Source organism: Myxocyprinus asiaticus, chromosome 16, assembly GCF_019703515.2.
Source record: "Myxocyprinus asiaticus isolate MX2 ecotype Aquarium Trade chromosome 16, UBuf_Myxa_2, whole genome shotgun sequence".
In the NCBI taxonomy this organism is placed as follows: Eukaryota; Metazoa; Chordata; class Actinopteri; order Cypriniformes; family Catostomidae; genus Myxocyprinus; species Myxocyprinus asiaticus.
Window position 1 is genome coordinate 38,604,092 of NC_059359.1, and position 24,631 is coordinate 38,628,722.

The 24,631-nt window shown below is 38.0% G+C and overlaps 1 protein-coding gene across 1 annotated transcript in view; it reads left to right on the plus strand.

Annotated features, from left to right (window-relative positions):
* LOC127454388 (threonylcarbamoyladenosine tRNA methylthiotransferase-like) overlaps nucleotides 1-24,631 on the plus strand; it is a 594,560-nt gene that overhangs the window by 567,950 nt on the left and 1,979 nt on the right. The window contains exon 14 of the mRNA XM_051721568.1: nucleotides 5,402-5,566. Within this exon, the coding sequence (XP_051577528.1) occupies nucleotides 5,402-5,566 (165 nt within the window). The remainder of the gene's footprint in view (nucleotides 1-5,401; nucleotides 5,567-24,631) is intronic.

Below are 24,631 nucleotides of genomic sequence, written 5' to 3' on the forward strand. Positions count from 1 at the left end.
TCAGGTTCCACTTCTGTCTGCCAAGAACAGAAAGCTGAGGCTGCAGTGGGCACAGGCTCACTAAAACTGGACAGTTAAAGACTGGAAAAACATAGCCTGGTCTGATGAATCTCGATTTCTTCTGAGGTACACAGATGGTTGGCCCACTGCATATCCCAGTGCTGATATGACTCCTTTATCAGCACTCTTGGAATGCCTCTCATCCAATCATATTCGAGGACCAGAACTAACATAACAACCTTTAGCTACACTGCATAAATTATAAATAAAGTAAGTCCTGGCTGCATACATCTTCAAAGCAGGCATGTAAAAACTTACTTTTAAACATCAACTTGTGTTGGCGATCATCAGTCCTTTCTGAACTTTGCCTTTTTAAAACGTTTGAAGGTTTTTCTCCAGAATAGAAGCTCAGATAAAAGTATCACTCTTGTATTGGACGCTTGTTCAAGGAAACTTAAGAGTTTGATTATAACAAACATATTTTTCTGTAAGAGAATTTACGAGGTACTTTGAAATGGTTTTTGGTCTTTTAAGGATTCTACAATATAGTCTACATTATTATTTTGAACAAAACATCAGGACAAGGCCATTGAAGGAATTGTTAGCCTTGTCAGTGCACCAATAATGTATACAGTACAATTGTGAACAGAACAAAGTTGTTAAAAAATGTCAGTACATCCATAAAATCCGCAATATGAATATTAACAGAACAATCATTTTGAATTGTTTTTCTGCTTTTAGTCAGTTCTCCCTTCACCTCATAAGGACTTATGTAAAGCACAAAATAGCAACTCACCAAGACTCCAATACAACAACAGCATAAACTGCTGAAACATTTGCCTTTATGGCCCAGAGCTTTCAGTGCACTCTCAGTTCTCTGGGATGATTAACGTTCTCAGCTGGACTTTCTCTCTGCCCAGACCTGGCTTAGTAGCTGTTGCTGTTCCACCAGATTCCCTTTTGAAAATCCTTTTCAAAGACTTCTCGTTTCTAACAATGGAACCACCAGAATTCCATCTTAGCTACCTTGACGCTATTGAAAGATAGAAGTTTAGTTTTAAGGCTTAGTGCACCCAAAAATGTACCAAACACACAAGACTGAATTTTTAGCTAAATTAAGTTATGGCATCTGTAGACTTAGAATATGAAGCAGTTGTTGTATTTGACCACTTTTATAATATTATTATTATTTTTTAATTTATTTTTTGGGCCTCGGAAGAATCTGCCCAATTCACCTTCATTTCATGAAAAAGAGCTGTGTGAACATTTGGGAAAGAAAACCAAACAAGTAAATTTTCATTGTTGAGGAAAATGTTCATTTAAGGAAAGTGTCATTAAAAAACAACTACCATTGTTTGGCGATATTTATTTAATTTAATTTATTTTTTTACATGGCTGCCGTTGAAGAAGTATGACCACAGCGTCTGTTGAATTACATTCAAAATATTGATTTAAAATAATATCGGCCAGTAAATCGGTTATCTGCTTTCTTCCAACATCTTTATTATCGGTTTTGACAAAATCTAACATTGGTCGACCTCAAGTTCCAATTAATATTAAGTCATGTACATTTTTAAATCCATTCTCTTTCAAACCTAGTTTATGGTCTGAAATGAGATAGATGTTATCATTAAATAGTTTTGTCTGACTTTCCACATCTCAGATTTAGCTTTCAATCAGTCTTGAGCATGGACAAGTGCAATGCCATGGCTCTCAGCTCCTCATGGGTCATGGGGGTTACCAGTCCAGCCAGCCACAATTGATCTTCCCATTATAATACCCAACAGAAAGCCATCTCTAGCACCATTGATTGAGGATGAGGCTGCACATTAAAGGATGGGAGGTCTTATTTGGGATGCAAGCCCTCTGTTTTCTTTTCCTCCTTTTGTTCGCCCTCTTTTACTCTTGATCTGGGGACTCAAAGCCGATACGCTCTCCAGAGTCTTTGAGACGTGACTGACCATCCATCAAAGAGAGCCCAGCTTTGCTCAGCGGCCTGCCATATACATGGCAACGATTAAGAGCTCAGCTCAGGTTGTTTGGAGCTTAAGCCCGGCCTACCTTTGAGTTTCCAGTGCTGGTGTCAAAGACAAAATTGAAGACAGAGCTGCTCAAACTTGTCAAGGGCTTCTGTCAGCTTGCAGTTTTCTTCTTTATAGCATGTTTTTTAACTTTGAAACATGGGCACAAAAACATGTGCATGAACACAACTGCAGTAACATGGTACTATGTACCTAGTACAACAGCCACTAAGCGTGCATTGGATACATCTTATCAAAGGTACTACCCATGTTCAAAAGCATTTGAATACAAACAAACCTCACATTTTCGCACTGAGCTATGTAGGTAGTCTTGACTTGACCCTTTTATCTAAAGCAGTTTACAGTACATTGAAGGGAAGTTCACACTGACACCAATTTCCAGAGACTAAGGGCTCTATTGTCTTGACGGCACTAGGTGCAGAGCTACGCGCAACTATGGTGCGATACATCTTTTCCAGTGTTTGTGAGAGTACTAATTCTAAGCACAATTTTTGTGCCAGTGCAACACGCAAGTGGGTGTTAATGGGAGTGCTTGCGCCATCTGTGGGCATAAGCGCATAAACTGTGGGTGTATTGTATGTTAACGAAATAGTGCAAATCACAATTTGCTATTTTCATGATAAATGGGTCATTGCGCTAACTAAACTCAGTTCTTGCATCTGGAGTTTGGGAATTCAACCAGCAGATGATATCAAAGAGCTATTGGTCACATTTAATACCAGCCATGATTTGTACCTCAGTTGATCAATGATTAAATATATGAATAAAATACTCAGTATGATTATAATACATTCTTTATAATTTAACGCAGCCTACATTTAATTAGTCCTGACCGACACTACATTGTCCATGCGTATATTATGTCATTGTCATAAAAATATGTCTGACATTGAACAAGGATGTAAGACACAAATGTTCCATATTTCTATTAATATAATGTATTGCAAATGGTCCATTTAAACTACCAAATTATTTTATATTGATATTTCTTGACAGAGAATGGAATACATAATAGGGCGCAGACAGTGCAATAACTGGAGAAGAACCACAGAATTAACATGAAGTCTCGAGTCACTGTTTAATCATCAACAGCAATATATATGGAAAAATAAAAAGTAAATTTCACGCTTTTAAAAACCCTCCAAAAAAAGCAATCTTTCACTGGTAAAGCATATACTAAAATATAATTAAATGCTTGTGATTTATATGTTGCTTGGAAAAACATTTATTTCATCACAACAATTATTTTGTTCATCATAACATGTTTTTTGGCACCGAATGGTGTAGTTCCAGTATCTACCAGCCGGGAATAACTTGGATATGCTAACCAGTCAATCCCTGACCCCCTGATTCAAAGCCATTTCCTTTAGGTTATCACCCCAGATCTTTAAAAACTACGCCAAGCCACACTTTGTGGCAATTTTTTTTATTTACTCTTAACACTTTCCCCATCTTAGCAGCCTTTGCTGCAGTCTGCATTGTGTTTACTTCCCACTATGTGTTGGCCATTTGTGTGAACCAGCAGGTGTGCTGATTAAATTACCCCCTACCAAAAGTGGAGAGTCTTATGGCTATTCAGCCTCATTACACTCAACACCTCAATACTGACTTCCTGGTCCTCACCAGACATGGAGAAACCCTACTCTTCACCTGTTCTTCAAGGCCATACTCTCACTCTACAGTAGAGCACTGCCAGAGATGTACTGTTGCAAAGAAACTCATATGGCAGATGCTTTTATCCAAAAGGACTACAGTGCATGCAAGATATACATTTTATCAGTTTGTTTGTTCCCTGCGAGTCGAAACCATGGTATTGCCGTTGCTAGCGCCATGCTGTACCAGTTGAGCTACAGGAACCTACAGCAACAGTAGCTTCTGGAAAACTCAAGAGGTTCAAAGAAAATGCAGCCTTGTCCTCTGCCACAGCCTCTAAAATTCCATTTGTTTTACATTGAGAACTGCTATGGAGATATGATTTGCAATTTTTAGCAGAACATGGACCACTCTGAATAGGTTTTCATTGTGTGTGAGGTCTCATCTAAATAGAGGGGAGACAAAAGACATGCTACCGCTTTATCTGCGCTTTAAAATGTTAGTGTTGGACCTTCAGGGTTTGTGTAATTGAATGAAAAAGTAAATGGGGAGAAAAAACCTCACTCATATTAAAGAATTAAAATTCACAGCACACGCTGGCCGTGGCGTAGATGGAGGAAAAGGAAAACACATTTATTTCCCCAGCCTAATTGAAAACGTATTCAACAGATCCTCTGATATGTCTGAGTTTTGATGAATCATAATACGCTTTAAGCTCTCCGGCAAGCCTTTCATGTCTGGGGAAGGTGGTTTTTACGCTCTGAAGTTATCTGCTGCTCAACGTAATGAAGGCAATTTCAATGTAAACCCCTATAGATCCAACCACACAGCTTTTTAATCCAATTCAGTCCCCATGCCTGGACTGATTCATGTCTTTTCAGACCCAATGCAGATCTGAAGCCCTAAGAATCCCTCTAGGCCTCAATGGAAATGTCCCAGATGCACTGGGGATAGAGGAGATACAACGACCTGGTCTTGGGAACACGACAACATGTACGATAAAACAAAATGCTTGTTTGTTTTCATTTTTTTACCACTTTAGAAAACCGATAAAAGCTGCACCTAATAACACTGTTCAAGATGGTATATGAGACTTAAAAGCTCAAAGCAAGCTCGTTGAACAGCTTTTATAGAAATGAACAACAGATCGTGAAGTGATGGGAATTTTTTATGCACAGTTTATCGTTTACAAGCCATGTTTGGAATTGCTGTATGTGTGGAGTTGGTACTGTTAAAGGCGCTTGGCCAATGGTACAACTCTCAGATCTGTCAAGTGCTATTGATTTGAGCTCCAGTGTTATGCTGAACACGAGAAGATCGATGCTGTTTGGTTTGAGCCTCAGGATTCAGACACAGGACGTGTCAAACAAGTCAAGCACATAATGTGGTGTCAAAGTGCAAGCAGCACAGTTGGTTAATTTATATTATATAGGCATGTTTGAATTCTAGATTTATGTAGGGTTTTATTTTCCTCTGCCTTGTGGTTTGATTTAGATTGTAATTATTAATTACACATTTTTTAATGCACAATGAAATTTGAATGAATTTGAGATGGTCATAGATCTCTGACCTGAAGTTTAATGGGAAGCAATTCATATTTATTATACAAAGGCAAAACAAAAAGTCAATTTGTGACATTGAGCTCCACAATTTCAATAAACACGTCATTTTTGTGACCAGCAGATTAGATTTGTTTCTGAACACCGTAGAGGCTCCTGCATTCCATATAATCTTTTAAATTCATGTTTTCCATCATACCTCTGTAGGTGCTGGTGCCTAAGAAGCCTGAGTTCAAAGGGAAGATGATTGAGGTGGATATTTACGAGGCTGGGAAACACTACATGAAGGGCCGACCGGTAGACAATGCACAGGTCTTCACTCCCTCAATCGCTCAGCCTCTTCAGAGGGGAGAGGTGTCAGGACTCCATCAGGTCAGTCTGCATGATTTCTTCTTTGTCTTTTCTTGGACAGAAATTGATATGTGATCTCGGATGTGAACCAAATCAACCATAACCATAGTTACTTTTTAACTCAAAAGATAAAGATTTACCCAAAGATAGACCAAAGACCCAAAATGTTGGTTGTAATCAGTGAAAACATTAAGGTAAGTCCATTTTGAGAACTTAATTTCCAGAAAATTCTGAATTAAACAGTGTTGAGGTGTTGAAATCAAAACAAAAGTGTGTGGGGTAATCATTCGGTCACTCAAGGACAAGCACAGGAAGCTGGCTGAATGGTCGTTCAGTCCTGCCCAGATCTTTTTACGGCCAACTGACCACTGAGTTGCCAAAGAGTCTGTCTCGAAGAGCACAATTTTTGATCCACCCCATCAGTCGTCTCTCTCACTCTTTCTTTCTTTCTGAAGAGACAGACTTGACAGATTGGAGGCCATTTCCTCAGGCCAGGAGTCCAGAATTCACACTCTATTTGCAGCCTATTTTACATTAGGAAGAGAGCGTGAAATTCAAAGCATTTTCACAGTTTTTTATTTAAATAATAATAAGTTGAACCACTTACATGCAAGAACAGACTACTATAGTTTAGGCGAACTGGATAAACTGTACATCCTTTGCAAAATCACACATGCTACAGTTTGTGAGAAAACTTTGATAGATGTACTTTGGTAACTACCGTAAGTGAGATCAAAGACTAATTGCAAATCCTCTTTATACTCATTGAACATAATCTGGATCAGAATTGTATGCTGACCACATATCTATACTTCCCTATTATATACCTGTGTCCTAATATCTATACTTTCCCACTATATACAGTAGTATGCAAAAAACAGTATGCCAATGGAGTAGTATGTTCGAATCCCCAGTATTCATAAAACACAGTAAGCGAGAAATACCCGGAAGACCTACTATTTCCCGTGAGATTCTGAAGTGCGGATCAACTGGACACTTTACAATTCCACAATCCCTCAGGAGCTTAGGAGATGTCATGTTCAAAATGCTGGATGTAAAAGAATGTCGGTGAACCACGAGTCAGATGGCTCAGTTCAACTGTTAGTGATATTTATACCAAGAAAGTTGTTCCTTGTGCTTAAATGGTACTTGTTTAGACAAGGCAAGGCAAGTTTACTTATATAGTACATTTCATGCACAATGGCAATTCATAGTGCTTTACATAAAAAATGATAAAGAAAATACAAGATAAAATACATTTTAAAACCAATTAAGAACAAGAAATAAGAATTAAAGTAATAAAATACATCTGAAAAAATTATTGCGTGCTGAGTGACTCCAGCCAGGCTTCCTAAGCAGCCAATTGGCCTGGATGCTAGGGTGGGCAGAGTCACGTTGGGTTAACCTCCTCATGGTCGCTATAATGTGGTTCTCGCTCTCGGTGGGGCGCGTGGTGAGTCGTGCGTGGATGCCGTGGAGAATAACGTGAGCCTCCACACGTGCTAGGTCTCCGCAGTAACGCGCACACAACAAGCCACGTGATAAGATGTGCGGATTGACTCTCTTAGACATGGAGGCAACTGAGATTCGTCCTCCACCACCCGGATTGAGGCGAGTCACTATGCCACCACGAGGACTTAGCGCATTGGGAATTGAGGATGCCAAATTGGGGAGAAAAGGGGAGAAAATCCCCAAAAAAATAATAATACAAATTATTAAAATACAAAAATTATAAAAAAGACAAAACCAGTGTACATTATTTGTGCGGTTGTTTTTATTAGGTCATGAAGCATGTCCGGAATCTATTCAGTATACTCACCTGGATACCTAAAGAACGTACTGTTTTACCAGCTGAGAAGTGCATCCTTTACCAAAAACAGTAAATACCCTGACAGTACGCAAATTCCGATGCAGTGGTAGTCATGATATTGTGGTCAAAACCACATAAACGTGGCATTTGGTTGGGGGTCTAGTGTGTAGGACTTGGTCTCAAAACGTAAAGTCATTGTCTTGATCTGGGACTCAGCTTAGAATCTCAGACAAGACTAGTCGTTTTCCAATGTACTAAAGGTCTTCACCATTGCAGAGAATTCAATGGCTCTTAAAGACTACTTAACCACTGTACAAAGTGACTTAATTTTAGAAATTAATGGTGCAATAAATTGTATTTTTCTGTTTTTTTTTTTTTTTTTCATTAAAATGGACAGCTTGTCTATTTATTTATTTATTTATTTATTTTTAATTTATTTTATGACATTTCTTGGTCTTTGGCTCTGGTATTGGTCTTGATCTTGTTCTTAAGAGATTTGGTATGAGTCTGGGTTTTGGAGGATCTTGACTCCAACTTTTGGCCATTCTGTGAACACTTTATTGTCAATTGAGAGGGAAAGACAACACTTACAAACTCTCAAATGAAGTGCAAGCTCTCTTTCCTTCATATTCACCAGAAACTTTGAAATGATGCATGTCTGAGAAAGAAGTAATGTAAGTGCGATGTTCTGTTGCTCTAATTGGCTCTCCACACATTGTGCTTTGTCACTGCCTGTAGCTCTTAACTGGTTAACTAGTGAACTCACTCACATTTAAAGATAGTAGATAGCTGCTGCTTACAGAGTCCATTCCACACCATTAAACTTAAGTCCATAAAACTAGAAACCTGTACAGACCCGCTTTTACCCTCATGCTATATGATGATGAAACAGAATTATCGCCGCCTCTGGGTGTCACGACAGCCACTCAACTCTATTCTCCCAAACACCTTTTGCAATTACAATTATGAGGAGACAAGATATAAGATCCATGCACCAGGTTTCCCAGGATGATGGAAACCCAGAAATAAAAGGGAATTTCAACATTTTCCTAGTGATGTTCGATTACTTGAGCAAATAATTCTTTTGAGTCATTCTTTTTAGTGAAAGTTTAACCAGTTCACAGGTCAGTCAAAATGACTTATTAAAAAACTGGTCTGAATCAAAATGCTTTTGTTTTGTTACCGAGTTATCAAAAATGACTGGAAAAGTCATGGAAATTCATTGGTCAAAATATGTGGAAATCATGTACCTCCCCTGCAAAGGCGTCAGAGATTGGTAATTAAATTGTTACTTGTTTTAGACTCTGTTCTAGCCACAAAAAAAAAAAAAAAAAGCCCACCTTTACACATTTCTTCTGAACAACCTCTGTTAGATGACCATGAATGCTCAGCGTATTTTTTTTCCCGGTTGTTCTCCCTCCCTCCCTCCCTTTCTCTCTTGCGCTTTATGGTCTGCCAGGATAGACAGTAAAATCTGATGGGGTGTGAAATTAAAATGTGTATCACATTTTGAAGCATCATTTGATGTCCTCTGTGTGGAGGTGTGTTCTCTCTCTCCCCTAGAAAAATAGCATAGCAGTCACAGATTAGTATGGAATGACAAATAGAGACCGTTAAGCCAGCCATAGAATTCCTTAATCACTTACGGAGGGCACACGCTATCCCTTCATTTACAAACGCACCATCACATAAAAGACACCTAAGCAGCCATTGGTGATTATTTCATGTTAATGATATATGCAATATACATACCAACTTCCAGATAAGCCCTTTTTGAAGGGATAGTATGATCATTCTCTCATTTTTTACTTGCCCTCTTGGTGTTCCAAACTCATATTACCCATATAAGTAAAATGTTTTTTTTTTTTGTTTTTTTTCATATGAGGTCTATTATTCTTTACTTGGTCATTGTGTGTTCATTGAGTGTTTTAAAAGCATTTGTACAGTTCTCCACTATGGAAGAATTACTTAAAAAGCTTGTTCAAAAATGTCACCTCATAAAAACTCTTGTGGAATACTGCTGTGTACCAAAATGGTGCTTTTTGAAAGTATTTTCAATAAATAGATTACAGCATGTTTCTTTTCCAATGCCCACGGTCATGTTTTTCAGAAGTTACTTGCTTTTGAAAAGCGCTTTAAAACATACCTCCTACTGACACATATTTACACTCTACGACATCATAAGAAAAGAAAGAGAAGAAGAAAAGGAAAGCTTTTAATGTGATTTATTGAGTTGTGAATCCAGTAAAACGGAAGCGACTGACAGGAGGAGAAACTGGGCTTTGGCACTGCAGGTGTGTGGATGTCGTCTGGCACTGCATTAAAGCTGCACTCACTGACCTCTGACACTGATCCTAGACCTGTTCAGGTGGTAATGGTGAAGGTGGTAAAAGATGGTAACTGTGAAGGCCAGAGATTAGTTTGAGGAGTGATGACATCTAGATATTATGTTAATGAATTATGTCAAAGATCTGTATGTATGATAACATACCATGGGGCGAATTCACTAAACAGTTGCACCACTTTTGCATCTGGTATTCACTAACTGCACATAATCTAGGTTAAGCAGGTGCAATCAGCACTGAAAATGCACTGCCTCTGAGTATTTAAATTAAGTCATTGTAATTTATTTTCACGTAAACACACCTCCTTATAAAAATTAGGCTCATTATGTACTACGTTTACATGGACACCAGAAAACGGCTTATTGTGAGAAAGCAGTGTTCCGGTTTACATGCACTGTATAAGCGGTGTACACTTTACTCCCATATACATGTGGCTCGGTCAGTAAGCAGCTTTCTCCAGAGCAACATAATTTCCCTGCTTATATAAATAACAAACATGGCATCCAAAAAAAGACTTTGGTATTTTATTCTCCTTTACTTTGCTTTATGCCCAGATATTCCAGTGTTGTTGCTGTGAAAATGACACACTTCACCTTTAAGCATGACTTGTTTGTGTGGTGCAGTCTTAAAAGGTGAGGAAGATCAATGTGGTCTAAAAATAGCTGGGCCATTTTCTTCTATGTCTGTTATCAGGTTTGTGATTTTTAAGAGGGGGATTCTTAAAGCGGACTTTGTAGTGCTTATACTAGTAGAACATATAATACTTGTACTAATACTAGTTATTCCTCATTTCTTTATTTGGGTATTATTATGTTCCAACAATGCCCATATATATTGAGTTGAATATGTTTTAAATAAAATAAAATATATTTAAAAAAAACATTGCCATGGTATAATGTCCTGATTAAACATGGTATTACCATGGTACATGGGCAAAAACATGGTATTTTTATGGTACTGTACATTACCAGAAAACATGGTATTACGATGCCATTTGTCCAAATAAAACCATGGTCTTACCATGCTACTTGTCCAAAAAGATGGCAGTATCATGGCACATGTCCAAAAAACATGGTATTATTATTGTTACATGTCCAAAAAAAAAAAAAAAAAAAAAAACATTTCTACAGTATTATATCTAAATTAATCATTGTATTGCCATGGTCCATGTGCAAAAACATGGTATTACCATGCTACATGTCTGAAAAGATGGCATTACCATGGCACAAGTAAAAAAAAAACTGGTTTTACCATGGTACATGTCCAAAAAACTTTTCCACAGTATGATGTCCAAATTAAACATGGTATTTCCATGGTCCATGTGCAAAAACATGGTCTTGCCATGCTACATGTCTAAAAAGATGGTATTATCATGGCACATGTCCAATAAACCTGGTTTTACCATGGTACAATGTCCAAAAAAATATTTACATGGTATAATGTCCAAATTAAACATGGTATTACCATGCTACATGTCTAAAAAGATGGCATTACCATGGCACATGTCCAAAGAGACTAGTATTACTATGGTACATGTCCAAAAAACATTTATACAGTATATTGTCCAAATTTAACATGGTATTACCATGGTACTTGTGAAAAATCATGGATTTGCCATGCTTCATGTCTAAAAAGATGGCATTACCATGGTACATATCCAAAGAAACTAGTATTACCATGGTACATGTCCAGAAAACATCATATTACAATGGTGCATGTCCAAAAAACATTTACACAGTATAATATCCAAATTAAACATGATTTTACAATGCTTCATGTCCAAAAAGATAGCAATACCATGGTACATGTCCAAAATATTAGTATTACCATGGTATATGTCCAAAAAACATTTCCATTGACTAATGTCCAAATTAAACATGGTATTACAAACGGTACATGTGCAAAAACATGGTTTTACCATGGAGCATGTCCAAAAAGATTGAATTGCCATGGCACAAGTCCAAAAAAACATGGCATTACCATGGTACATGGCCAAAAAATATAATGTATTACCATGGTGCATGGTATTCAATCACTATATCTCCCATACCAAAATAACTTTGAGTTTCATGGGTGTAGTCAATTAGTAACTCTTTTCCCATGGCCGTGTGTGCGTGTGTGTGTCTGTCTGTCTGTCTGTGAGAGAGAGCATTTGCCTTGCCAGGGAAATAGGAGCTGTGTGTTTGTCAAGCACCTAAACAAACTGTCCTGCATTGACGTACTGAGACTGGGAAACTGCTCGCTCTGCGTGTGTTCTGTACTGCCTGTGGTAATGATGTGGAACGCTCCAGTTCTGGGACTTTTCATTTTTTCTGCTTTTGAGAGAGACCGAGCATCTTAGATGCTCCTGCATTCTCCCATGATAGAACCTTTGTTTGTTTGTGTTTATTACTGGCTAATTAGAATTGCAAGTGTTAATTGTTGTTAATTGATAGGTCGGAAGGGCTAATTGGAACACTCTGAAGATTCCCCAGAGTGTGTGCATGTGTGTTTGTGTGAATAAGTTTATGAGAAGAATACAGTAGGTCTTGTAAAACAAGTGTCGTTGTTCACTGTTTAGAAATACAACATTGCTCCCAATAAACCCACAGCAGAGGAGTTGTGGACAAGCTAAAGGCAAACACATACAGTATCAGTGCAATCACAGATAGTATCACTTCTTATTGAGGCTGTGCTTATTCAAAAGCCTGTCCAGCTGGAAATGTAAGCGCAGCGTAGTTCTAGCGGGAAGACTAGCAGCTTTATATCATTGCACAATTAGCTAGGTAACTCCTAGCCAATCACATGTAAGCCAATGCTTTATAAGTCTGCTCACAATCTATCACATTGCTGTTTCAGTGTGCTAACATGGCAATCTCCGCCACCCCACCACCACCAGTTGAGTCCCGTCCTGGACGGGGGTAGGCTACTCGCCCCTGCCTCCTATCTCCGGCAGGATATGACGGTTCGAAGTACAACGTCTTCGGACCGCCAGACGGGGTTTACGCCAAAGAGAGACATTACATTTCTGTTTAATATTCATCAAATAAATGTCATCTTAAATTTCACTCAAGTCTGCGAGTCTTTCTGATAGAACTAACCAAATCATTCATATACTATATTGATTCCTTAAGAAGAAGACATCTCCTCAGTGGACATGAGGAAGAGACTGTAGATATCACACCAACTATAAATAAAAGTCTTTCAAACTCTTTTTGTTGCTAATTATTAAAACATAGCTGTCTTTTGATTAAAAAATAAATAAATTTGACAATCACAGCTTGTTTGGCATCACATTTATTCAGGCATCACATCTTAGGTTTCATCTCAAACATGCTGACACTTTTGTTGATTTGGTTAGTGTACAAAGTAAAGAAAAGCTTTATTAGGGGCAGAATTGTTTTATGCCACAACTGTAAGGCAGTCATAATTTGTGAAAATTAATTAAGTAATAGAAAAAAAATTCACACAGTAAAAATATAGATTTTTTTTTTTTTTTTCACAAATTGTTTAGAATATCATAGTTTGAAATTTTATATTTTTATAATGGAGTTTTATAGTTTATTACTGAAAGTTGGGGAACAGTCTAAAACAGTAAAATCTGTACATGAAAGGCATTTGAAAAGAGCACAAAAAGAGATAGAGAGAGAGAGAGAGAGAGAGAGAGAGAGAGAGAGAGAGAGAAAAAAAAGAGGAAATCTATTCATTTGAATAAAAATCATTCCCTGGCACATGAAAGTGCCCAGAGTTGAAGAAACACCCAGTTACTACAGTTATTATACAATAATAATTGGTATTAGCCTCCATCAGTATCAAAAAAGCAATTCATGGGTCAAAAAAGACTCTGAAAGATTCTTACACTGTTTGAAGGAAATCCCATATTAATTTATTCGATTTTACAGTAATAACTATAAATGTGCAGTAGTAACTATGGTATTTCAATGGAAATGAAGGTTTCTGACTTCTTTTTTCTCTTTTTCTTTATTTTTTCTTTCTTTTGTTCTCTTTCTGTCTTTTTTCTTTTCTTTCATTCTTTCTTTTTTCTTCTTTCTTATATAGACCAACAGCACTGGGACGCTTCACTATTTGTATCACCCTGCTTCTCATTTTTCACAGCTTTCCAAGTATTGGTGGGGATTTGAATTCATTGGTCATTGTGATTTCTTTCCCTGATTTGTTCAGTGACCAATTCTGGAAATTGCATATTTATGGCTTTAGGTGTTGACAAATGAGCATCTTTTATGTTGTGAGAATGAGTCGTTCAGTCATTGACTTGACTGATTGAATAAAAACAGAGTCACTCACCACTGAAACAATGGTCAACAATTCGTTCACTGAAAAGATTGATTCAGAAACACTGATTCATTTAAGAACGAAATGCCACTGGTTCAAAACCAGAGTAAGAAAGCAGTGCAGAGAGTTGATGCTTTGGCTTCTTTTGAAACTATTTTCACTTGCAGAGAAAAAATGCACAAACTAAGCACATTTTTGTCTGTAAATTATTTTTTATGTAATATTATTTCGCTGCTGTCTGATGACAGTATCTCCGAAAAATTCATTTTTCAAGAGCATGGAAAAACTCTTTTTTTCATAAACTATCTTACAAAATATAATGCATCGATGCAGAAGAAAACTAAGAGAAACTGAACAATTCCATGCAGAATGACTTAAATCCAGAATCTACACTGGCATTCCTCTGAGCTATAAAGAAATTCGGACTGGTGCCAACAAGACTGAGTTTGTCGCATCTGGCAAATCTTAACTGTGGGGGAAGCAAAGTGAAACTCCTCAGTCTTTGATGATAATCAGATAAACCCCCAACTTATCACATGACTGACAAGTTGAGGGACTGTTCTATAACCGCCATTGATTAGTTATATTGTCTTCAATATAACCAACTCTCTAAACTTAAAATTATTATATTAATCATGAGGCCTGTTTTTGGCTCACCAGCTCACATGAAGCTTAATTCATGAACATTTGACATGGACTTTGGACTTGCTTATTTTACTACTATCAAATTACACAGCCATGTGTAGGATTATACTTAAAAAATGGACAGATGCATCCTATGCAGATGATAACACAGACAATTATGTTTCTCATAATGTGTAATGTTTTATCCATGTTTAAAACTAACAAACTAAATATTAGGAAGTTTTATCATGCATTATAACTGAATTATAACTGTAATTTAATAAGAAAGTTCAAGTGTTTGGTATGTAATTTATTGTCTTTTAAATTCCAGAGAGATGGTGTGAAATATTTTTGGGTTATTTGCAGTTATAGTTCTCTTATGAAATTCATGATTGAAATGTTCACTTTTTGAGGGGGAAACTCACAAACATTAGAACAATAGGTCGTAAATTGATTAGCTTGAGGGGAAGACAGAAATGACCATGTGACCTAGCAAAAGACATTTCTGATTGGCTCAAGACACCTTTGGGGTGCGGCCAACCTCAACTCAACAAAACCTCCCCGCCTAGGATGAACGTTCTCTGTTCTTCATTCTTCTTGCACAAACGTGACGGGGAGTCTCGGGTCTCCCTTGCGGGAGCCCTCGCTTACAGGGCTCGGCCTGGTCATTACATAACCCATCAATCAACGCAACAGACAAAGACTTTCTACGGAGCCAGCCAAGGAACCAAAGCAACGTAACTTTTGCAAGTACAAACCTCCAAACTTTCGCTGAAAGTGCAGGTGTTTTATAAATAATTTCATACCCGATTGCAAATCGAGGCATATTAAATTAAGTAATGTTGGTTCTCAAGGCATGGTCTATAGACTCCATAAAGTTCATTTTTCTGTTAAAGATTATTTCCAATTCATCTTCTGTCAAAGCTCACTTATCAACCCGTGTTTATGTTTGTCTGTGTGTTAGTTTAGTTGTATGTTGTAGATTAGTTAATAAAGTCTTGTTTGTATACCAAAGAGAATTTGACTGTGTATTTTATCAAATCATATCAGTCCCTAGAAATCTGTCGCTCCTAAAAAGCTGCATTGCTCATAAACCATTTTTGAATCTATTTTTGATATTATTTTCAATGGCCATGAAAGTAGTATTACTGTAAGATTGAATCTTACATGCCGATCAACGTGGGGCATGTTCAGTTACAGACTTGAGTCTAACTGTTCATGTTCTCAGAACTCAGTTGGTAAGTTATTGATTGCTAGAGAATTTATTTTTGGATAAAATCTTAGCTTTCACTTACTATTTTAGATCAAAATCAGTTTTATGACTAGGGTTTCTAGTCCGGTAGTTGAGTGGACATTTCGGTTTTGAGATGCATTTTCAGGTTTTTCGGGTAATTGCCTGTCAGAATTAGCTTTCACTCGTGGTTTCGCAAAGATAGAAATCTGGCAACTGTATATGGCTGGTATAGTCTACTTTTTAAAGCCACCTGACATTGTGCATGCATGAATGGCTTTAACTGTGAGTGAAATCACAGAGCCAGCGCAATGTAGGCAATCTCCTAACCCACTTACACAAATTGTTATTTACACAAATCTATGCTTTTGGACTCCTTTCATAGTTTTACATATTTTAACACTGTTTTCAAAGAACAAGAGGTGATACTTTACCTTGGTGGTGATGTTATAGATGAGCAGACGCTATAGTTGACGCACTTCAAAATGATGGACACTTCTCAAGGCCAATGGAGATACTTGTTATATAGATAGCCTGATTAAACATATTTCATTGGTCATTTCGATACATTATTCAAACAGTAGGTAGTGGTCATTCAGCACATTCCGTCTATGGTAAAAACTAAAAATTGCCAAAAGTGGAGATTCGTGTTTTTCATTGGACATTGAAGATTTACTTGTTTGTTAAACTGTTAAAAAGCAATATCACGCTCACAATCATCCTGTTGTTCTGTATATTAGCACTCTTGTGTGATATTGCATATGCATTTTCTTCTGTATAACTGGTGTTATTAGAGTGTGTTGAAGGGCATGTACGCACGCACGTGTATGTATGTTTGACTCACAATAGGATGTTTGTGTGAACTACTGCCCGTTCCACAGGCTGCACAGCAACCGATTAGCATCTATGTTCAAATGGGGGGGGAATTACCCCAAAACACACTCCCGCATTCGCTCATACACACTTCACCAATGATATAGTTCCTCAGTCATACTGCACACCCCACTACTCACCCTAGAACACTGTGTCTTGTCATCATTTCATTTTCCCTTTCTTTTGGCTCCTTCTCTTGTTGTCTTGTCTAACCTCCTCTCCTAGACTCATTTTGTCTTCTTTTGGTTTCAGTTATCTTCTCCTTATTGGCTCTTTTCCCTGTTCTCTTCTCCTCTCATTTCTTTTCAAAGAAGCAGTGTCTCAGAAGCAGCTGAAACACAATAACAGCAGTGCATTATGTATGTCAACAACATGCCGAGCTGAAAAATTAAGGTGCCATTAAAGAGTGTCTTACGGAGCACCCCCCACTGCCTCGCCCCTGCATTAATTCATGCCGCTGATAATGCCTACATAATTCACAAACGGCTCCCCGAACACCTGGAAATGGGAATTAATGTAGTGCAGCACTTAATAGCACCAAACTCACGCGCTGTCCCTTCCTAAGTGTGTGTGTTTGTATCAGGTACCTCTACCTGTGTGTGTGTGTGTGTGTGTGTTCCTCCCATGGCTCTTTTCCTCTGGCAGTCTGGGATTGCTGGCCCTTTACATCATCTTGAGAGCCGCCGGCCAAGTATTCCCTGCCGAGACTGCCTGTTTCTCTAATGTATGTGGACATATTTTCTGTCCTACTGCTGGTTTGCCTGCCCTGTGCATGAGTCTCGAGCTATCATCTATCTCATCTTACAGCCATCAGTGTCAGAAATTACCTTTCCCATTAAGGATTTTTTTAACTGTTTACAAAATTATAATTTTACTTAATGTAATTAACATAAATTCACAAAAATATCTGGGATAGTTTTGTGGCTTTTTGTGGCATGTTTGCTCTGAGCTCTGGTTAATTTCTGAGCCTGAGCCAACACATATAGAAAATTTAAGAACGTGATGATTGTTAATTAGGTGTAAGTTCTCATAGCTTGTTATGAGGAAATGTTATTCACAATATTCTGAGTGATTAAAAAAGCCTGCTGGAAAATCTGTTGGTGAAAGAACATACTACTATATTTTTCCAAATGTTTTTTATCAGATAATGTGTAAATGACACAAACCGCATTTATATCTGAAAAGCCGGTTGAACAGGTCAGTCAGTGTTGTTAATACTGTTGCAACACAATGTCAAACGTGTTTTTAGAGACGACTGCAAGCCTTACCACCACGTTTTACCAAGCACATTTTAGTTATTGAATTTCTGTTTTTCACACTTTGCAATAATTTCATTTCTGATTTTATATAGTAAATACAGGAAAATCACATTTAATTTATTGTTTTGGCATTCCACATAAATCTGAGCAATCACAGAATCATCAAGGCTTTGTTTGAAATGTACAAAAAGAATATTTCTGCTCTAGGTACTTTCAATGCAAGTGAATTGGTGCCAGAACTTTGGAGGTCCAAATAGCACATAAAGGCAGCATAAAAGTAATCCATACGACTCCAGTGGTTAAATCCATGTTTTCAGAAGTGGTATGATAGATGTGGGTGAGAAACAGATCAATATTTAAGTCCTGTTTTACTAAAAATCTCCACTTTCACATTCTACTTCTGTTTTTGGCGATTCGCATTTGTTGTGCATGTGTGCTTTTTGGACCTTCAAAGTTCCATTCACTTGCCATTGTATGAAGCTACAGAGCTGAAAAATATTTCTAAAAATCTTCTAAATCGTTTAAAACATCTTCACTCACTGAGGAAATTAATCTAGACTGAATGTGCCTTTTAATTTGCATTGGCCAGACACAGACAACTCTAAAGGATAGAGGTACAATTTTAGTCACTTGATCAATGATTGAAACCGATCAATTACCCTAATGGGGGCTCGTTGAGCTGCTCTGTGTTGTCTGATTTCAGTAGACTGAGAAAATATTGTGCTGTGATCCCTCATTGCCTTCAGCTGCTTTGGATCTTTTTTCTGCACATTTTGAGATTAAAGATCAGAGTGATAATGTTACACATGCGTTTCCAAAGCGGAAGCTTTGGCTGAAATATTCTAATCTTGTTATTTAAGTGAAGAACATGCATATGCTGAGATTTTTTGTGTCTGTGGCTATTTGTGTGCATATTTAGGTCATTACTGTGTAATCGCATTGTGGTCTTTCAGAATTGTCCTCTTTGATGCTGAGATCTTATCAGCCAGGCCCTGGGCTAATGTACATAATTTTGCTCACTGTCATACACTTGCTCTGCGGAGCTGAATTTGGATTATTCTTGCATACATGAAATTACAGCTGTGGGGTGTACCATGCAGCAAAGATTTGAGTTAATCTCTGTGCTTTAATGCGTAGTCATGGAGAGATTGTCTGATAGAAATACTTTGATATGGCATGTGGAAATGACATGACGAAATCCAGTTTATCTTTTTTTCCGGTTTTCTTTTGTTTTTTACTTTTTTGTTTGGTTTTTGTTTGGATTTTGTTCAGTGTTTTTTGTTTTATTTTGGTTTGTTTTGGGCTTTTTTTTTTTTTTTGGATTTTTTTTGGATTTTTTTTCTAGGCTTTTTTCTTTTTTTTCTTTTTGTGTTTTTTTTTAGGGGTTTTGTTTAGTTTTTGTTTGGTTTTGGTTTTGTTATGTGTTTTTTGTGTTCATTTCATTTTTTTTTGGGCTTGTTTTTGTTTGGTTTTGTTCTGTGTTTTTTGTTTTCTTTTTGTTTTGGGCTTGTTTTTGTTTTCTAGGCTTTTTATTTTTTATTTGTTTTTGTTCTTTGTTTTGTGTTTTGTTTTAGGGTTTTTGTTTAGTTTTATTATGTTGTTGTTGTTGTTGTTGTTGTTATTTTTCATTAAAATTTCAAATGAAACATTGAGCTGACTTTCATGTGGACAAGTTTGAGTCCAGTTTGCATAATTTCTTAATCCTTTTCTGCTCTTATCTCCCCATTATTTCCTGTTCTCTCTTTGTACTGTACCTATCAATAAAAGTGGTAAACAGGCCAAAAAAGCTTCAAATAATGTGGTGGGTGTCAAACACAGCAATAATTTTTATTCTGAGGTTAAAAAAAGGCGTCCTGTTCCTTCTTTTCCTCACCATCCATGAAAATCAGAATGAAAATAATTTTCCATTTTAAGACAATCCACTGTATGGATGTTGACAGTATTTATTGGGGTTTGACTGTCTAAATCACCCATGGTGAAGTGTCTGAGTGAGACAGATATAGGCAGAGCTCCAGTGTGTGTGTGTTTGTGGATTATCACCTCAGCCGGGTGGGAGATCATTCAGGCCTGGCTGGCGTCTGGAGGCCCAGCGGCCGTGTCCTTGAGCCTCTCACCTCCTCTGAGCAGCAACTTGCTCAGAGCCTCACAGTCTATTGACGACCACTGATTTGGTGTGTGTGTGTGTGTGTGTGTGTGTGTGTGTGTGTGTGTCTGTGTCTGAGAATGATGCAGACATGGATCAATGAGGTGTCTGGACACAGCACGCACTAGTGGTCACTCTAACTGACATTCATCAAAAGAGGAGAAAGAGCTGGAGGAAAAAAAGGAAAGGTAGTGGCAGACTGGGAGAGTAATGGGAGAGAAAAAGCAAGAGATAGAGAAGAAAGAAATATTCTTTTAAACTCTCTCCTACCCCTTTCCCACCTAAATTGTGATGGTTCTCACAGAGCCAATGCTAGGCTGTTGTTTGGCCGGGGATCTGCAATCCTCTCTCAGAACTGGCCTGTGTTTCCACTGGCTTTAGAGCCAAATGATGAAATGAAAAACTATACCACAAAATAGCCTGCCAATAAAAAAATAATACAGCGCATCACAGTCTTTGTTTACGAGTCATATGAGTTTTGAGAACATAACACACTCAGTGATTTCATTTCACAGCTTTATGCCATCACAAAATGTTTTTGATGGAGCAGAAGTTATTTAAATATACACTCACTGAGCACTTTATTAGGAACATTTCTTAGGTATACCTACTTTTTCATGCAGTTATCTAATCAGCCAATCGTGTGGCAGCAGTGCAGTGCATCACTTCATGCATATACGGGTCAGGACCTTGAGTTAATGTTCACATCAACCATCAGAATGAGAAAAAAATTTGATCTCATTGATTTCAAATGTGGCATGATTGTTGGTGCCAGACGGGCTGGTTTGAGAATTTCTGTAACTGCTGGTCTGTGATTATCACGCACAACAGTCTCTAGAGTTTACTCCAAATGGTTCCAAAAACAAAAATCATCCAGTGAGCGGCAGTTCTGTGGACGGAAATGCCTTATTGATGGGAGAGGTCAGCGGAGAATGTTCAGACTGGTTCGAGTTGACAGAAAGGCTACGGTAACTCAGCTAAACACTCTGTACAATTGTAGTGAGCAGAATAGCATCTCAGAATGCACAACACGTTGAGCATGTCAGGCATGTTATTAGGACCATAAATAGATTAGGACCATTTGTTCCTGATAAAGTGCTCAGTGAGTGTATAAATGCACATTGAATTACCTTTGAATATAATGGGAACGATCTAGTTTTGTTTTGCACCAGTCTTGCCAGACTGAGTTGTTGTTTTGAAAACTTTACATTGTATGGAGATTGCAGACATTATCCCATCTCTTGCCTCTGAAGTTACTTTTTTAAAACTAGCAGACTTTAGAATCACCTTTCCTGCCATTTAAAAGGACGGAACGGTTCCAAATGGGGCACCGGCCTGTCGGTGGAGAATGGGCCTCTTTCTTAGCAGGGCTGTCTGTGTTGCTGATTTGTCTCTTAAAGTTCACAGAGATGAGAAGACACAACAGTCTGGTATTCAGTGGACATACCAACATATGATTTAAAAGTTAAGGGATTTTTTGCACATCCTAATATACAGTAGAAATGGATCCATGAATCCATCTTTTCAAAATGTTAACATCCAGAAATGTTTTCAGGACATTTCAGAAATGTTTTAGCAGCTGCTCCACTGAGGTTTTACAGGGAATAGGATTCTAAAATACACTCTCCTGATTAACCTCTCTCATCCTAGAGCAGATTATTTGATGAAAAGAGGAAAAGATGTAGGATTTGGAGAAGGGTTTCTCTGCATTGCTAGATATGATATAATATAAGCAATGCAGCATCCGCAGATAACTGGAGCTCCCATTTCCATTGCTAAGGAGATTTTATCCAGTAAGACTCCACCTGCATTCATCATGGGCTTCCGATGGCATGCCTGAGATGTGACGAGTGGCAAGTAATTGTATTGAATATCCGCTCAGGGAAGTTGAGCAGTACAAAGACATTCTCCGCACAGCTGAAAGTTTTAATTCGCTCCTACCGGTTCCTCTGCACTCTCCCGTAGTGCAGTCAGCGACTCAGAGGTGTTTTACATTACTCAAGTCTAACCTCATGTCTACTTCAGACATTCTTTTGAGCAGAGCGGACTTCGGATTATATTATTCATCACTGGAGACCCCCACGGCTCTGTACTAGGACTGTTGAAGTTGGAATGCGGCTCAATGTATACCACCAAGAATTAAATTTCCACTTTCTCATTCATTGCTTTCCATAGTAACGTCATAGCAAAAAATAATTTACCTGTTAAATTTTTATCTGTGAATGGGATATTTCCAGTTTAGTAGAAATACCTTTCGTTGCTAGCTCAGCTCAGAAATTGTACAGCCCTGGATGTGCTTTTGTAAGAATTCAGTAGCAAAGAAGTCTGTTTTTGTAGATGGGTTGCTTTCAGAATCTCTCAGCATGGATTGTGTTACTTCAAAAAGCTTAAAGCTGCTATATCATGTTAGCACAACAGATTATCTCTTCTACTGTAGCAACAAATAGAGCTGAGGATGTTACAGGCATATGGGATTCAGGGGAGAATGCAGTGAATGACTCCGACTGCTCCTATGATTGCCCTAGGACCAGGAATTGTGGGATACAATCCCAGAGGTGAGGTGGTGCTTGAATGGGGCACAATGAGTCATGTAGGGCGTCTGTGGGTGGAGGTTCAGCAACACGATCCTACTCTTGTACTGTAAAGCACAATGACGACATTTTCCATTGACACACACACACACAGCAGAGGAAGACACCATCTGGATATCACACCTGTGACCTGATTCACACTGATACACACAGATGTTGCTAAAAGGGCCATGATACCTGCCACTCCTCCATGAATAAAGAGTATCACCAGTTTACCACCCACGCTTATGTTTAATGTTCAATTGACCCATGTGCCATATCTTTCTCTAACTTGACTTGTGAGACATACAGTCTCCCAGGAACGCAGTACATTGTCTTCTTCTAATTTTCCTGTATTATTACTGGTGGAGAGATGTGACAGCTTGTTTCAGCTTCAGACCGGCTTAGATCACATCTACAGTAATTTTCCACAACTCGTGTTTTCTGGAGGTTTTTTTTCTACTGAACTTTTTGGGAAAGTTCTGAACTTTATTTTTTTCAGTGGAACGATCCAAAACACATTAAACAACAGTATCTCATTGAAGAGACTGTATGTCTATCCCTCACAGCTTTGTTGTCATTATTGTCAAAAATGAAAGATTTGAACTTTGCGCTACTATGAATAAGGTCACAGGTTTAAAAAAAACCTAGTTACCACAATAAAAAAGCATAACAGTGTTTTTTTTTTTTTGTTTGTTTTTTTTTTTTTTTTTTTGGAGCAAATGCAAAATCCAAAAATAATATTTGCTGTGGTCTCCCATTCACCGCTCTAGAAGTTTACCCTTACCTTACCTACCGTAATCACCAGTTCCAATCTGATTGGCTGCCTTTACGCAACTTTTGGGATTCGGGGTACACCACTTCGAAAGTCATTTTTTTCAAGATACAGACATGATACAATGAGTGCTTTTGTGGAGGACCTAATCACTGGATTTGTTACTGTTTGCCATGTTCATATCTTAGAGTTTTGGTTGAGGCACTTAGTAGCAAGTAAACTAGATACGGTATATTCTCAAAGACAAAATGAACTGTGGTTGGTCCCATTAAATGTCAGACATATTCTCTAAGAGGAAAATTTTTAGCCTGAGTTCCTACCCCACATTCCACACCCTGCAAGGCTTTAGTGTTGGATCTTTTTTTATATGACTGATCAAGTCAAGTGGTCTGACCCAGTCGGTTTCCACCAGCTGAGGAGGAGGGGAGTGGGGCATAGAAACGAGGAACCTCCTATCCATAAAAATTCCAAAGGCCTCAGATGGACCTATGGATGGAGGGGGAATAAAATAAATTAGCCATGAAGCACATGTGGTTGAGAGGAGAGGGAAACATTGAGATGAACAGGTCTTGAATATCCCAGTGAAATGAAATTTGATTATGGAGGATGGGCTAGCTGCAGTATACCAACCTGACCTCACAGATAGACTTCCTCCAGGTTATTTGAGGGGACCATTTACATGTGTAGAGGTTTAACATGTTCTCCCACCTGGTAATGACATTTAATGACCTGAGGATGCTAAAGATGGTGGCCCAGGATCATAATTTTGTTTTTTTTTATAATTTCCCGTCTGGCCAAACGATTGCCCTCTGGTGCCACCAGTATCTCTACTTCCTAAACCACAGAAAGGCAGTGGAATGTGCAAATATAGATCAATTGGTATCAAAGAGCAATCCCTTCATGCATATCTACATTACAACCAGCTGGCTATTTCCGCCATAGCGCTCTGAAATATTGAAATCATGAAATGGCCATTCAGATTGAAGCTCTATATTTAATAGCAGGAATATATCACCCCCTCTCCAGAAATTAACATATTACTGGGTCAGCTGCCAGGCCTGGCCTGATGGGAGACATCTCTCTATTATAATGTCCATTATAGATGAACCTTTAATGTTCCAACACATTAGAGAAGACAAGACTTCCTATTACAACCATTTTACCCTTTGAGTCTTTGATGTGCT